The sequence below is a fragment of the Phocoena phocoena genome, chromosome X (assembly GCF_963924675.1).
Source record: "Phocoena phocoena chromosome X, mPhoPho1.1, whole genome shotgun sequence".
In the NCBI taxonomy this organism is placed as follows: Eukaryota; Metazoa; Chordata; class Mammalia; order Artiodactyla; family Phocoenidae; genus Phocoena; species Phocoena phocoena.
Window position 1 is genome coordinate 91,879,810 of NC_089240.1, and position 16,784 is coordinate 91,896,593.

Here is a 16,784-nt window from a genome sequence, read left to right on the forward strand (position 1 = left end):
GATTTCTTCAGTGATCTCTTGGTTATTTAGTAGTGTATTGTGTAGCCTCCATGTGTTTGTATTTTTTACAGACTTTTTCCTGTAATTGATATCTAGTCTCATAGCATTGTGGTTGGAAAAGGTACTTGATACGATTTCAATTTTCTTAAATTTACCAAGGGTTAATTTGTGACCCAGGATATGATCTATCCTGGAAAATGTTCCATGAGCACTTGAGAAGAAAGTGTATTCTGTTGTTTTTGGATGGAATATCCTATAAATATCAATTAAGTCCATCTTGTTTAATGTGTCATTTAAAGCTTGTATTTCCTTATTTATTTTCATGTTGGATGATCTGTCCATTGGTGAAAGTGGGGTGTTAGAGTCCCATACTATTATAGATTCTTGCTGTTCATACTGAGAGTTAGTAAATGTTGTTGAATAAGTGTTTCTTCATTTGCTATAGGTTTTTCAGACAATATCCAGAGACTTAAATTTTTAGTTTTTTTTCTAGATTTCATCATTTATTGTTGTTTCGTTAGGGAGTTGGTTCATAGAGTTCCTTAAGCTGTCATTTACAAGTGGCATGCCATTGACTTTTTGTTTGTTTGTTTTTTTGCGATACGTGGGCCTCTCACTGTTGTGGCCTCTCCTTTTGCGGAGCACAGGCTCCGGACGCACAGGCTCAGCGGCCATGGCTCATGGGCCCAGCCGCTCCGCAGCATATGGGATCTTCCCGGACCGGGACATGAACCCGTGTCCCCTGCATCGGCAGGCAGACTCTCAAGCACTGCGCCACCAGGGAAGCCCGGCATTGACTTTTTAAATAATCCATGCTAGTTTTTTTTTTTTTTATTAATGTACCATATTCCAAATTTGTCTGATTTATTTCTTCATGCTGTGTCATTTTATACTTAATTGCAATTAATATAATTGCTGATACATTTCCTTTAGTTGTATTGCCTTCTCTAAGATAGCATTTTCTTTCTCTTTCTCTTTCCTCTTCTTTTGGATTTGAGTATTGTCCTTCTCTAATAATTTGCAAAACCTTGCTTATCTTCTTTTAAGGTTTATCATAGAATTTAGAATTCCTAGGTTTTATGCTTATCTTACCAAAGTCTAAAGTAATCAATGCCCATACTTGTTTTTTACAGTTACAAGGGTTGAAGAATACTTTAACTTCACTCATCCTCTCCTGACTTACCTTGTATTATCTTTTAGTACTGTATTTTTGAATCCTGCACCTGTTTTTATAATTGTGTTTTATAGTTAGTATTTATTTAATTTCAACCACAAATTTATTACTTTTTTCTCTTAATTTCTTTTTGTGTTTTATTTTTTAAATATTTATTTATTAATTTGGCTGCACTGGGTCTTAGTTGTGACATGCAGAATTTTCACTGCCCCGTGTGCGATCTTTGTTGTGGCATGTGGGAACTTTTATTTGCAGCATGCAGAATCTTTTTAGTTGCAGCTTGCAGAATCTTTAGTTGCGGCATGTGAACTCTTAGTTGCAGCATGCGGGATCTAGTTCCTCAACCAGGGATTGAACCCGGGCCCCTGCATTCGGAGCACAGAGTCTTACCTACTGGACCATCAGGGAAGTCCCCCTTTTTGTATTTTAGACCCTCCACTTCATTTATTTTTCCTTTCACATACAGGAGAAGATATTTGAAAGGTTTGAATTTCATTTTGTGAAGTCCTGCTGGGGGCATACTTTCACAGTTTTCGTTTGTCTGAAAATATTTGTATTTTTATCTTGTTCCTGAAAGGTATTTTCACTGGGTAAAAAATATAGGTTGAAAATTTTCTTTCAGCATATTAAAGATGTAATTTCATGGTCTTCTGGCTTCTGTTTAATTTCTGAGAACTAATCTGTAAATTAATTGTCACCCCTTTGAAGACAGTCTCTCTTGTCTTTCTTGATGCTTTTAAGACCATGGGGCTTTTTTGTTTGTTTTGGTTTGGTTTGGTTTGGTTTTATGTTCTGACATTACACTGTTTTGCATCCAGTTTGGGGTTTGTCTTTTCTTCCATTGGATATGCTGGACTTTTAGAATTACAGATATTTTTTATTAGTTCTTAAAAACTTTCTAGCATTATCTCTAACTATTGCCTCTGCCCCATTCCCTCTTTCACCTCTTCTTCCATAACCCAAATTACCTGTTTGCTATACCACCTCACTCTTCCTTCCATGTCTCTTAACTATTCTTTTACATTTACCATGTGTTTCATCTCCATGTTACATTATAAATAATTTCTTTTTACTTTACTAAGTGTGTAACTGTCTTCAGCTGCATCTAGTCTGCTGTGAAGCTCATCCGTTGAATTTTAAATTTTATAGCTTTTACTTGTAGAATTCATATTTTAATTCAGCTAGTGTACTTTTTTTTTTTCTTTTTCATTACCATTTCCTGGTCCCTTTATTTTCTTCCAGTTAAAAACCTTTCATCATTGTAAAAATAGTCATTATATATTTTGTGTCTAATTCTAATATTAGAAATTTTGCTGAGTAGTTTCTGCTGTGAGATGTTTCTCCTGTGTTTTGCTTATGGTATTTTGTTTTCTTGTATGCTTAGTGATTTTTGAATGGGATAGCTTATTTTCCTTTCAAAAAGGATATTTTGGAATTCTTTGAAGCTTAATATGAAGGTATGCTCTTCTACATAGGATTTATATGTATTTCTGCCCAGCCTCTGGGAGGTCAAGGCAGTTTGCATCCACTCTGAACAAATTTACAGTTTGAGGTTAGTGGACCACCCCGCTAAATGCTGATTTGTACTGCAAATCTGTGTGAGGGCCAGCTTGTGGTTACAGCTTCTCAAGGATCTTTTTCCCTTGTACCTCTCTGCTGAGACCTAAGATATCTTTTTCTTGAAATTCCCTGAGGTTATTTTGTATGTGACTCCCTTACACTGTAAAACAAGAATCTCAAATTCTCCAAGTTTTGTAAATGTGTACTTTTGCCCTCGGGGTAAAAGTAGTTTCAGTGGTCAGCTTACTAGGGTTTTACCCCCTAGATTTTAGCCTGATAAATCCTATTGTGCCTCTCTTTGAGGTTTTTAAGATATTTTTACTTTTTTTTCAAGCATAAAATATATTTTTTTAAGTAGACATATCAGTCTGGATACCTAACTCCATTATTGGGGTATCATTTCCCTATGCCGTTATTTTGTAGTATATATCTTAGAACACATGAATCAGAATCACCTAGAGATGTTTATTAAAATTTCAGATTCTGATAGCCAACCTCAAGCTTACTGAAACAAAATCTTTAGGATGGGGTTGTAGTATCTGAATTTTTGTGAGGTTCTGTAAGTGATCCTAATGCATACAGAAGTTTGCTTTTATTTGTACATTTAGTCCTATATCTAGTATTTTTTATTGTACGAGGCTGATATCTAAATTTATTTTCTGTACTTGTCCTAGTATCATATGTTGAACAATACAATATTTTCATATCTATTTCATATGCCAACTTATATTTAAAGTAGGTGTGTGTGTGTGTGTGTGTGTTTATGTAGATCTGTTTCTGGCCATTGTATTTTGGTTTATTGAGCTGCCTATTCATTGAGCAATACCATACTGGTTGTTTTTTTTTTTTTTTTTTTTTTTTGGTGGTACGCAGGCCTCTCGCTGCTGTGGCCTCTCCCATTGTGGAGCATAGGCTCCGGACGCGCAGGCTTAGCAGCCATGGCTCACGGGCCCATCCGCTCCGTGGCACGTGGGATCTTCCTGGACCGGGGCAGGAACCCCTGTCCCCCGCATCAGCAGGCAGACTCTCAACCACTGTGCCACCAGAGAAGCGCCCATACTGTTTTAATTATTGTATCTTCATGATGTGTTTTACTACATGATAATAAAAATTTTTTCATACTTTTTATTATTTTCTCCCCCACTAAAAAGTATACACCATTACTATAGTTGCACCTGTTTTCTTGCTTCAACAGTGTTCAGTGACTTTGTAGAATTAAATAAGTTTTTTCCACAGTTTTTGAAAGTTTTTTTTTGGCCTTATCTCCTACTGTACTTTTTCCATGTGTACTTATGAAGTCCTTTAGACTGAGGTACTTAATGTTTGTTTTGCTGACTCTTTCTTCACAAAAAATTTGTATTTTAATTTTATTGCCTAGCATGGCCATTTTTTCCTCTAGATATATTTCTGCCCATTTTTAGAAATTGAAGTGGAGTTATTTATGTTCTCTACAGAGCCATTATGAATACTCCCAAGTTCAAGGGAACTCTCTTAAGTTTGATAACAATTACTGATTATAAAACTTGTTTTCACTTGGGAAATCCCACTGAATCACAGCCTGTAAAAGCTGGATGCTACCTGAAGATATCATATTGTCCATCTCTATAATTTTACCAAAGAGAAAACTGAGCGCTAGGGTATAGGAATGACTTATCCATAGTCATCTAATGAATCAATTCCTGAGGTAAAATCAGGATGTATTTCTTGTAGCTTAGAGCTCTTTCTCTTACCATTGTCTGCTATATCATTATTCCATTGTATTTAAGTATTATTTTCATTTGTTTGGTGGGCCTAGTTTGTTTGTTTGTTTTTTGCTAGATTGGAAGTTCCTTAAAGGCAGCACGCATTTTTTGGTATAACTCATAGCCCTAATATTGTGCTTGGTGCTTATTAAGCACCTAATCAGTATTAATAGATGTTGGTAAAAAACAAATTGTTCCATTAAACAGATGTCAACTTGGGGTTGTTTCCTTGTGGGCATCATGGTTATAACTGTATGGAAAATGGCACCTAGTGGTTGGTTTCTGTATTACAGTTGCCTTTTTTTCTTGAACTTAGTACTGGAGCCGTTATCGTAACCTAGGTGGAATAAATAGAATATAAATTAAATTTTCAAGTTGAATTCAAACAGATTTTTCTGTAGATATCAACGGGCTACAGGAGAGAATGGGAAAGGAATTTTCTACATCTCCAAGCAAAGATGTGAAGAAGCCAGAAGTTGTCTTGGTCATAAGGGAGGATTGATCTTGCCGTAGGCTGCTATCTGTGCCATAGGTGGAATCTGAATGTTGAACATTCTGAGGAGAGCATCTGAGCTTTAGAGTTCCTATCAGCCATGTGGCTGAGAGGGTCTTAGTGCTCTGGCCGGGCATCAGGCCTGAGCCTCCAAGGTGGGAGGGCGGAGTCCAGGACATTAGACCACCAGAGACCTCCAGGCCCCACATAATATCAATCAGCAAGAGCTCTCCCAGAGATCCTCATCTCAATGCTAAGACCCAGCTCTACTCAACGACCAGCAAGCTACAGTGCTGGACACCCCATGCAAAACAACTAGCAAGACACGAAAACAACCCCACCCATTAGCAGAGAGGCTGCCTAAAATCATACTAAGTTCACAGACACTCCAAACACACTACTGGCTGTGGTCCTGACCACCAGAAAGACAAGACCAGCCTCATCCACCAGAACACAGGCAGCAGTCCCCTCCACCAGGAAGCCTACACAACCTACTGAACCAACCTCACCAACTGGGGGCAGACACCAAATATCATGGGAGCTACGAACCTGCATCCTGCAAAAAGGAGACCCCAAACACAGTAAGTTAAGCAAAGTGAGAAGAAAGAGAAATACTCAGCAGATGAAGGAGCAAGGTAAAAACCCACCAGACCAAACAAATGAAGAAGAAATAGGCAGTCTACCTGAAAAAGAATTCAGAGTAATGATAGTAAAGATGATCCAAAATCTTGGAAATAGTATGGAGAAAATACAAGAAACATTTCACAAGGACCTAGAAGAACTAAAGAGCAAACCAACAATGATGAACAACACAATAAATGAAATTAAAAATTTTCTAGAAGGAATCAATAGCAGAATAACTGAGGCAGAAGAACAGATAAGTGACCTGGAATATAAATAGTTGAAATAACTACTGCAGAGCAGAATAAAGAAAAAAGAATGAAAAGAATTGAGGACGGTCTCAGGGAACTCTGGGACAACATTAAATGCACCAACACTTGAATTATAGGGGTCCCAGAAGAAGAAGAGAAGAAAGGGACTGAGAAAATATTGGAAGAGATTATAGTTGCAAACTTCCTTAACATGGGAAAGGAAACAGTCAAGCCCAGGAAGTGCAGAGAGTCCCATACAGGATAAATCCAAGGAGAAACATGCCAAGACACATACTAATCAAACTATCAAAAATTAAATACAAAGAAAAAATATTCAAAGCAGCAAGGGAAAAACAATAAATTAACATACAAGTAATCACCATAAGATTAACATCTGAACTTTCATCAGAAACTGTACAAGCCAGAAGGGAGTGGCAGAACATATTTAAAGTGATGAAGGGGAAGAACCTACAACCAAGATTACTTTACCCAGCAAGGATCTCATTCAGATTTGATGGAGAAATTAAAACCTTTACAGACAAGCAAAAGCTGAGAGAGTTCAGCACCACCAAACCAGCTTTACAACAACTGCTAAAGGAACTTCTCTAGGCAGGAAACACAAGAGAAGGAAAAGGCCTACAAAAACAAACCTAAAATAATTAAGAAAATGGTAACAGGAACCTACATATCGATAATTACCTTAAACTTGAATGGATTAAATGCTCCAACCAAAAGACATAGACTGGCTGAATAGATACAAAAACAAGACCCATATATATGCTGTCTACAAGAGACCCACTTCAGACCTAGGGACATATACAGACTGAAAGAGAGGGGATGGAAAAAGATATTCCACGCAAATGGAAATCAAAAGAAAGCTGAAGTAGCAATTCTCATATGAGACAAAATAAACTTTAAAATAAAGACTATTACAAGAGACAAAGGACACTACATAATGATCAAGGGATCAATCCAAGAAGAAGATATAACAGTTGTAAATATTTATGCACCCAATATAGGAGCACCTCAATACATAAGGCAAATGCTAACAGCCATAAAAGGGGAAATTGACAGTAACACAATAATAGTAGGGGACTTTAACACCCCACTTTCACCAGTGGACAGATCAATCAAAATGAAAATAAATAAGGAAACACAAGCTTTAAATGATACCTTAAAAAAGATGGACTTAATTGATATTTATACGACATTCCATTCAAAAATAACAGAATACACTTTTTTCTCAAGTGCCCATGGAACATTCTCCAGGATAGAGCATATCTTGGGTCACAAATCGAGCTTCGGTAAATTTAGAGAAAATTGAAATCTTATCAAGTATCTTTTCCGACCACAACACTATGAGACTATATATCAATTACAGGAAATAAACTATAAAAAATACAAACACATGGAGGCTAAATAATATGCTACTAAATAACCAAGAGATCACTGAAGAAATCAAAGAGGAAATAAAAAAATACCTAGAAACAAATGACAATGTAAACATGACGGCTCAAAACCTATGGGATGCAGCAAAAGCAGTTCTAAGAGGGAAGTTTATAGAAATACAATCCTACCTCAAGAAGCAAGAAAAATCTCAAATAAGCATACTAACCTTACACGTAAAGCATTTAGAGACAGAAGAACAAAAAACCCCCAAAGTTAGCAGAAAGAAAGAAATCATAAAGATCAGATCAGAAATAAATGAAAAGGAAATGAAGGAAACAATAGCAAAGATCAATGAAACTAAAAGCTGGTTCTTTGAGAAGATAAACAAAATGGATAAATCGTTAGCCAGGCTCATCAAGGAAAAAAGGGAGAAGACTCAAATCAATAGAATTAGAAATGAAAAAGGATAATTAACAACTGACACTGCAGAAATACAAAGGATCATGAGAGATTACTACAAGCAATATATGCCAATAAAATGGACATCCTGAAAGAAATGGACAAATTCTTAGAAAAGCACAACCTTCTGGGACTGAACCAGGAAGAAATAGAAAATATAAACCGACCAATCACAAGCACTGAAATTGAGACTGATTAAAAATCTCCCAGCAGACCAAAACCCAGGACCAGATGGCTTCACAGGAGAATTCTGTCAAACATTTAGAGAAGAGCTAACACCTATCCTTCTCAAACTCTTTCAAAATATAGCAGAGGGAGGAACACTGCCAAACTCACTCTATGAGGCCACCATCACCCTGATACCAAAACCAGAGTTGTCACAGAAAAAGAAAACTACAGGCCAATAACACTGATGAACACAGATGTAAAAATCCTCAACAAAATACTAGCAAACAGAATCCAGAAGCACATTAAAAGTGTCATCCATCATGATAAAGTGGGGTTTATCCCAGGAATGCAAGGATTCTTCAATATACAGCAATCAATCAATGTGATACACCATATTAACAAACTGAAGAAGGAAAACCATATGATCATCTCAATAGATGCAGAAAAACCTTTTGACAAAATTAAACACCCATTTATGATAAAAACTCTCCAGAAAGTAGGCATAGAGAGAACTTACCTCAACATAATAAAGGCCATATATGACAAACCCACAGCTAACATCATTCTCAATGGTGGAAAACTGAAACCATTTCCACTAAGATCAGGAACAAGACACGGTTGCCCACTCTCACCGCTATTATTCAACATAGTTTTGAAAGTTTTAACCACAGCAATCTGAGCAGAAAAAGAAATAAAAGGAATCCAAACAGGAAAGAAGAAGTAAAACTGTCACTGTTTGCAGATGACATGATACTATACATAGAGAATCCTGAAGATGCTACTAGAAAATTACTAGAGCTGATCAATGAATTTGGTAAAGTGGCAGAATACAAAATCAATGTACAGAAATCTCTTGCATTCCTGTACACTAATGATGAAAAATCTGAAAGAGAAACTAAGGAAACACTCCCATTTACCATTGCAAAAAAAAGGAATAAAAAATACCTAGGAATAATCCTATCTAATAGACAAAAGACTTTTATGCAGAAAACTATAAGACACTGATAAAAGAAATTAAAGATGATACAAACAGATGGAGAGATATACCATGTTCTTGGATTGGAAGATTCAACATTGTGAAAATGAATATACTACCCAAAGCAATCTACAGATTCAGTGCACTCCCTATCAAACTACCAATGGCATTTTTCACAGAACTAGAACAAAAAATTTCACAATTTATATGGAAATACAGAACACCCTGAATAGCCAAAGCAATCTTGAGAAAGAAAAACAGGACTGGAGGAATCAGACTCCCTGACTTCAGGCTATAATACAAGGCTACAGTAATCAAGACAGTATGGTACTGGCACAAAAACAGAAAGATAGATCAATGGAACAGGATAGAAAGCCCAGAGATAAATCTACGCACATATGGTCACCTTAGTTTTGATAAAGGAGGCAAGATAATAAAACGGAGAAAAAGATAGCCTCTTCAATAAGTGGTGCTGGGAAAACTGGACAGCTACATGTAAAAGGATGAGATTAGAACACTCCCTAACACCATACACAAAAATAAACTCAAAATGGATTGAAGACCTAAATGTAAGGCCATAAACTATCAATCTCTTAGAGAAAAACATAGGCAGAACACTCTATGACATAAATCACAGCAAGATCCTTTTTGACCCACCTCCTAGAGTAATGGAAATAAAAACAAAAATGAACAAATGGGACCTAATGAAACTTAAAAGCTTTTGCCCAGCGTAGGAAACCATAAACAAGACGAAAAGACAACCCTCAGAATAGGAGAAAATGTTTGCAAACGAAACAACTGTCAAAGGATTAATCTCCAAATATACAAGCAGCTCATGGAGCTTATTATCAAAAAAAAAAACCCAATTAAAAATGAGCAGAAGACCTAAACAGACATTTTTGCAAAGAAGGTATATAGATTGCCAGCAAACACATGAAAGGATGCCCAACATCACTATGATCATTACAGAAATGCAAATCAAAACTACAATGAGGTATCACCTCACACTGGTCATAATGGCCATCATCAAAAAATCTACAAACAATAAATGCTGGAGAGGGTGTGGAGAAAAGGGAATCCTCTTGCACTGTTGGTGGGAATGTAAATTGTTACAGCCACTATGGAGAACAGTAAGGAGGTTCCTTAAAAATAGAACTTCCATACAACCCAGCAATCCCACTACTAGGCGTATACCCTGAGAAAACCATAATTCAAAAAGTGTCATGTACCACAATGTGCATTCCAGCTCTTTTTACAATAGCCAGGACATGGAAGCAACCTAAATGCCCATCGACAGATGAATGGATAAAGAAGATGTGGCACATATATACCATGGAATATTTCTCAGCCATAAAAAGAAACAAAATTGAGTTATTTGTAGTGAGGTGGATGGACTTAGAGACTGTCATACAGAGTGAAGTAAGTCAGAAAGAGAAAAACAAATACCGTATGCTAACACATATATATGGAATCTAAAAAAAAAAAAAAGGTTCTGAAGAACCTAGGGGTAGGACAGGAATAAAGACGCAGACATAGAGAATGGACTTGAGGACACGGGGAGGGTGAAGTGTAAGCTAGGACAAAGTATGAGAGTGGCATGGACATATATACACTACCAAATGTAAAACAGCTGGTGGGAAACAGCCGCATGGCACAGGGAGATCAGCTCGGTGCTTTGTGTCCACTTAGAGGGGTGGGATAGGGAGGGTGGAAGGGAGATGCAAGAGGGAGGAGATATGGGGATACAGGTATATGTATAGCTGATTCACTTTGTTATAAAGCAGAAACTAACACACCTTTGTAAATCAATTATACTCCAATAAAGATGTTAAAAAAATAAAAATCTATTTAACTCTTAATGTAGTTGGTATATAGTACTAAAAGCAGAGTATATAACCTAATCACCTATGTATAATAAATAGTGGCTATATAACTGTTTCAATTAGAAATGTCAAGTTCACATCTGTTATTGGAACGGTCTTTTGCAATGTGCATGAGAAATTTCCCCCAACATCAAGCCCCTGTAGTTTGCTGTTACAATCAGGAAAAGGAGTTTCAGTATGAGGGTGACTTCGAGTTGCAGCTGAGTGGGTTAGGATTTCTAACCAGAAGGACAAGGTTAGTAGTTTGTTAAGGATTGGGGAAGGTACACTGGTAGTGATTGGAGTAAAGGAAAGCGCGGAATGATGGGACAGAGGCTATCGTACATTTTAATTCATAGTCTCCCATGGCTGAACATTGATAAACATTATTTGGTATTTACATCACATAAAAATTTCTCTTATTTGATGAGAAGCGTAACCCCTTATTGTACATAAATGCTGAGCTATCTACATATGTTAAACTAATTACTATTTGTTTTTCTAAGCAGTTCAGCTTCATGCCAGAGTAAAGGATAGTTCTGGATGGCAGACATCATCTATTGTCTTCTTGTCCTACAGATTCTTATTTTGGAGGAGTATATTTTTCTGGCTCTAGTACCTCAGTTCCTCATATGAGTGAATGAAGTTGTTACGAGTGGCTATTTAGGACACCTAGGCTGTGGGAACAACTTCTGTGGTAAAGCTTGGAGCTATTAGAGACTGAGCTACTAGTGATGGAATAGTGGAAGCAAAGAAAAGAAAGGTGGTAAAAGACAGTATGTATTTCATGCTCATGAATGCAGAAGAGCAAGGGACTTTAAGTGGCAGGCATCTTTGGCTAGTTGCCAAGGTCTTTGCTAATATAGATTGAGAGGTAATTTCTTATAAGTGATGTTAGGAGAGAAAATGAGTTCCTTAGAGCTGAAAATCATATTACAGGGAAGTTATATGGATTTCTTTTTCATTTATAAAAAGACATTTTTCGGGCTTCCCTGGTGGCGCAGTGGTTGAGAGTACGCCTGCCGATGCAGGGGACACGGGTTCGTGCCCCGGTCCGGGAGGATCCCACATGCCACGGAGCGGCTGGGCCCGTGAGCCATGGCCGCTGGGCCTGCGTGTCCAGAGCCTGTGCTCCGCAATGGGAGATTAAAATTATAAGTATTTGCTCATTTTGAAAAGTTCAAACAGAAATGTATACAATAAAAGATGAAAGATTCCCCAGAGGTAACCATTGTTTGCAATTTTGTATATATCCTTTCAGATGTTTTTCTGGTAGTTGTTTTACAAGTTTGGATTATTGAATTCATTTGAGCTATAAGTCAGAGTCTGGTTTTCAGGTTCATATTTAATGATTTTCCTCCCTTTTTCTCTTCCTTATAGGCTTGCTATGGGTGTTCTCCAGGATCAAAGTGTGATTGTAGTGGTATAAAAGGAGAAAAGGTAAGATATGAGATGAGCCTTAAAAAACTTGGAAAACCATTAAAATCGTGATTTTAATATTTTTTTTAAAAAACAGGGCTTGTACCTCAGCATCTAATTAAATAAAATGAATTTTACTCTACTGCTTCTTTTAGATTGCTTTAAGGATTAGACTATATCTCAGAGATCAACAAACACTTTCTGTAAAAATCCATATGGTAAATAATTTAGCCTTTGTGAGGCACATAAGGTCTCTGTCACATAATTTTCTCCTTTTTTAAAAGTAGCCCTTTAATAGTGTAAAAACATTATTGGCTCCTGTACTATACAAAACAGGGATCTGACTGAATTTGGCCTGAGAGCTGTAGTCTGCCAACCTCTGATGAATCTTGTTGCAGTCAATGACTTAATAGGCAAAAGAATGCAAAATTCTTAAGGAACCAAACATTTATCAGGCTACTAATCTGTGCTAGTTACCATACAATTTCATGTATTTTTATCTAATCCATTTAAGTTAAGGATGGTCTGTCTCTGTTTTCATCTCACTTTAACCACAACAGCATCCCTATTATATGGATATGATGATTACAAAGTAAGTATTGGTGATGATTAAGTAGCATAAACCTAGCCACTATGAATCAGTGACTGACATTGAAAACAGAAGATTAAAAAGGGATAGTGAATTGTGGCCAAAAAGGAATTGTACTAGGAGGAAGGTGATCATACCCTAGTCTTCACTCTTTGGGGCTCAGTGAATATTTTTGAATGAATTATTGAATATTACTAATGATATATGAAAAAGTTTGGGATAATATCTCAAGAGCATATTCCATTTAGGCATATGGAAGGTACACTAGCATACTAAAGGTGTTTAAAAGTCCTGGAGTAAAGAAACCTATTTGTTTGTTTTGCAGTGCTGTATTTCCAAGCTCTATTTAACCATTTAACCCACTTTCCTTCCTTCTAATGGAACACCTATTAATAATAATTGAAGAGTGTTATACAGAACCCTTATTTGAATAACATTAGCTTGAGGGGAATAGTTTTATAGTAAAGCTACTTTCTGTAGCAGTTAAAACACCAAGAGGGATTCATTTCTGATATTAGCGGAATGACTTTTATCAGATTAACTCTCCTTAAGATAAGAAGTAAACACTCTGGACTAGGATAAATATATTTGTTGATTTAAAGGGAACTCTGCGAATAATGAGTGAACAGATAGAGAATCGCAACAGAGCACTGGAAATTGAGAAATAAAAAGGAGGGAAATCTAGATTTGAAAAGCAAAATATAAGAAAGAACAGTTTACCAGGTGGGCTTTTAACAGCAGAATGAAGAACACTGAAGAAAGATAGACAAATAACTTGAGAAATACACATTACCTAAAACTAAGTAACTAAATGAAGCAAAATGTGACTAGCCCTATATCTACTAAGGAAATTGAAGTATCAAACTCTTCCCACACACACATAAAAATTCCAGTCCAGAAGTTTTCACTGATGAATTATGTGAAACATTTATGTAAGAGACAATATCAATGTTGCATAAACTTAGAAAATGGAAGTGTAAGGCCAACTGGCCCGAGGCAGGGGAACGCAATCAGACTCACAGGTTGCATCAGACCGAAACTTTCTGGACCACCCAGTTCCAGGAACTGACCTGGGGACTTTCCACCCGGCCCAGCCTTCTCGCCTTTCGAGGGGTGGGACTAACGGCCCCAAGACTGATGCGACCGCCGGCACCAGATATTGCCACGATACACGGAAAGACCACCAAATAAGGAATAACCTGCGCCCTTCAGGATTCGCCACACCCCTTTCCCTTCTTCCTCTATAAATGCTGCCCAAACCCTCGCCCGGGCGCGACTTCTCTGGCCCGTTTCTCTCGGACCAGTGAACCTCGCCCGGGAGCGTTCCCAAATAAAGCTTGTTTAAGCTCTCCTCCGTTTCTTGGTGCCGTTCCTTACAGGAAGCATTCGGGCTGATGTCCAACTAATTTTATGAAACAAATATGTCCTATACCCAAGCCAGACAAAGATAAAATTTTAAAAATCATTGAACTATAGCTCATTAACATGGATGCAGAAATGAAGAACAGAATTTTAGCAAATCAGATCCAATGGCATATAAAGTGGATAATGTGTTCTTACCAAGTGGGGTTTATGCAAGGAATGCATGGTTGGTTTAACATTTGAAAACCAAAATTATAATTCACCATATTAAAAGGCTAAATACAAATTTTTTTTTTTTTTTTGCGGTACGTGGGCCTCTCACTGTCGTGGCCTCTCCCGTTGCGGAGCACAGGCTCCGGACGCGCAGGCTCAGCGGTCATGGCTCACGGGCCTAGCCGCTCCGGGGCACGTGGGATCTTCCCGGACCGGGGCACGAACCCGTGTCCCCTGCATCGGCAGGCGGACTCTCAACCACTGCACCACCAGGGAAGCCCCCTAAATACAAATTTTAAACATAAATAAGCCTACCATGTAACTATCTCAGCAGATGCAAAGACAGCATTTACGAAAATACATCATGGATTTTTTTTTTTTTTAAGGCAAGGCTTTACTGAGGCCCCTGCTGCAGCAGGGGTAGGGGTGCATCCAGGGGTCGGGCCAGAGGGGTGGCTTAGGTGTTTTGCTCACCCCTCTGGTGGTGATGTGTGCAGGGGGCATGCTCAGTACCCTGCTTTTGCTCCAGGCTCTTCAAAAGTGGCAGTTGGGGTTTTTGATCTTTTGTATCTTTTTGGGTCCAGAATTTGCCCCAACTGCACATGCGTGCAGTTATTTTTAGTCCCATATAGTTTCTTTGTGTGTTGTTTTTCCGGGAGAGCTGTGTCCAGGTGCAAGCATTGCAACACTGTAGCAAAGTGTCCCAGGTCCCAGCCTGTTTCTTTTTTTCTTTTTCTTTTTTAACATCTGTGTGATATTCAAGTGGAGATGTTTAAGATAGTTGGCCCTGTGAGCCCATTTTTTAGGGAAAAATGTGTTGATGTTTGAGATTTCCCAGGGAAAGGGTGAGAAAGAGTCAAAAAGGGCCTCCAAATTAATACCAATATTTAAAGGACAGGCAGGGGGAGAAGAATATTATTCCATAAAGAAAAATAAGACTGATTTTTTATTCAAATATGGGCAGGCAGCATAAACCAGGTTTTTTTAAAGTTTGACCTTCAGAAATAGATGTTCTACACCATTTTCTATGTTAGTGAGTGTTGGAAAATTACAGTAAAATCTAGGTAGCTGTAAGGATTAAATAATTGCCTGACAACCAGTAGCAAAGGGTAGGCACATAACAAATGTCAGCCTTCCCTACCATCTGTATTAGGAATTAGGTAGAGGACCCTCCTGGCACCCTCTCCTCATGGAAGCCTTCTATAGTTTCTACTGCAGGAAACTTTCTACCTTTCAAAGGCTGGGGATTGCTATTGCAATTCTTTTTGCTACTTTCCAGTAATTGCCCTTCTATCTTCTGTGGTATAATATTGCTCTGTCAGCTAGATAGGACTACAACATCGTTTGACTATAGTGTGAGATTTCAGGACAAGTATCTGGTATAGGTATATGATTTTTAATAATCCCAACACAGTTAAGCTTTTTAGCACTCTCTACTTTCAGTTTCTAGTGTATTCCTCTCATATCTATAGCCTGGGTAGCAGTTTTGCTTCTGAGAAAATATAGCTCTCTTCAAGCATTATTCTCAAGTTTTGGCAGAGATATGCTCTAAATACTAGCGGAGATCCCAAAACGTAGCTGTGTTTTCCACTTATGGAAATATACTCGAACTAGATTGTTTTTTTCCTTCTAGCTTACTTTCTGACTGGCACTTGTGGTCAGATTTCTACTACCCGCTCTGCCAATATGGGCTATGTAATGATTTGAGCCAATCCAGCTCTAAAATTTTTGAATCTTTTATTTTTCTTCTCTTGTTCTATTTCCTTCAAAATAATGGCATTGAGATTGACGGATACTAAATTATCATAATTCTATGAGCAATTAAAACAATAAAGAGATATATTTATAGAAAATAGAGAGAAAATGCTGTAATATGTCAATAATAATTATTGTCAAAGCTACAGGAATGTTTAGGCCTACCTTTAACTGGCTAACATTTGCTTTGAAGTAATAAGTGAAAACTGATCAGAAGTAGCCTTTTCAAAGGGCTTATATTTATTGTAGGATGCTTCAACATAAGAAGTTATTCAATACAAGATCATCTAAGCTATCTAGGCTAAACTTAGTATTTACCCCCTGTTGCCACACACACACAGACACACACAGATACACACACATACTGGGATTATGAATGAAAGTCTATTGTACCTTAACCTCCAAGGGTAAGTGCTTCTAATGGCCCATTAGTCAGTTGCCTTGTAGATATGGATGCTTTCTCTTTCTCAGGTGCTGCCTAGGCTGTCACTGTGGATAGGATCTGGGGAGAAGAGGGTTCCCAGAACAAGGTCCAGCTTCAAGCCTTAGGAGAGTAGAGGAACTGCTTGCAGCACTGCAGTTGGAAGCACATGCCACGGAGCTGTGAGCCCTTAGGGTTCTTAAACTTAATAGTGGTGAATTTGCTTTCTGTGACTGGATCCCCCAGAGATGTTAGGGTTCACACTCTTAATATAAATTGACTGTATGCAAGTTAACTAACCCTAATGTGTCTATCTAATGGTATATTAGT

The 16,784-nt window shown here is 37.7% G+C and overlaps 1 protein-coding gene across 2 annotated transcripts in view; it reads left to right on the forward strand.

Moving 5' to 3' along the window:
- COL4A5 (collagen type IV alpha 5 chain) overlaps nt 1–16,784 on the forward strand; it is a 226,166-nt gene that overhangs the window by 93,216 nt on the left and 116,166 nt on the right. For both annotated transcript variants that reach the window (XM_065900585.1, XM_065900587.1), the window contains exon 2: nt 12,076–12,135. In XM_065900585.1, the coding sequence (XP_065756657.1) occupies nt 12,076–12,135 (60 nt within the window). The remainder of the gene's footprint in view (nt 1–12,075; nt 12,136–16,784) is intronic.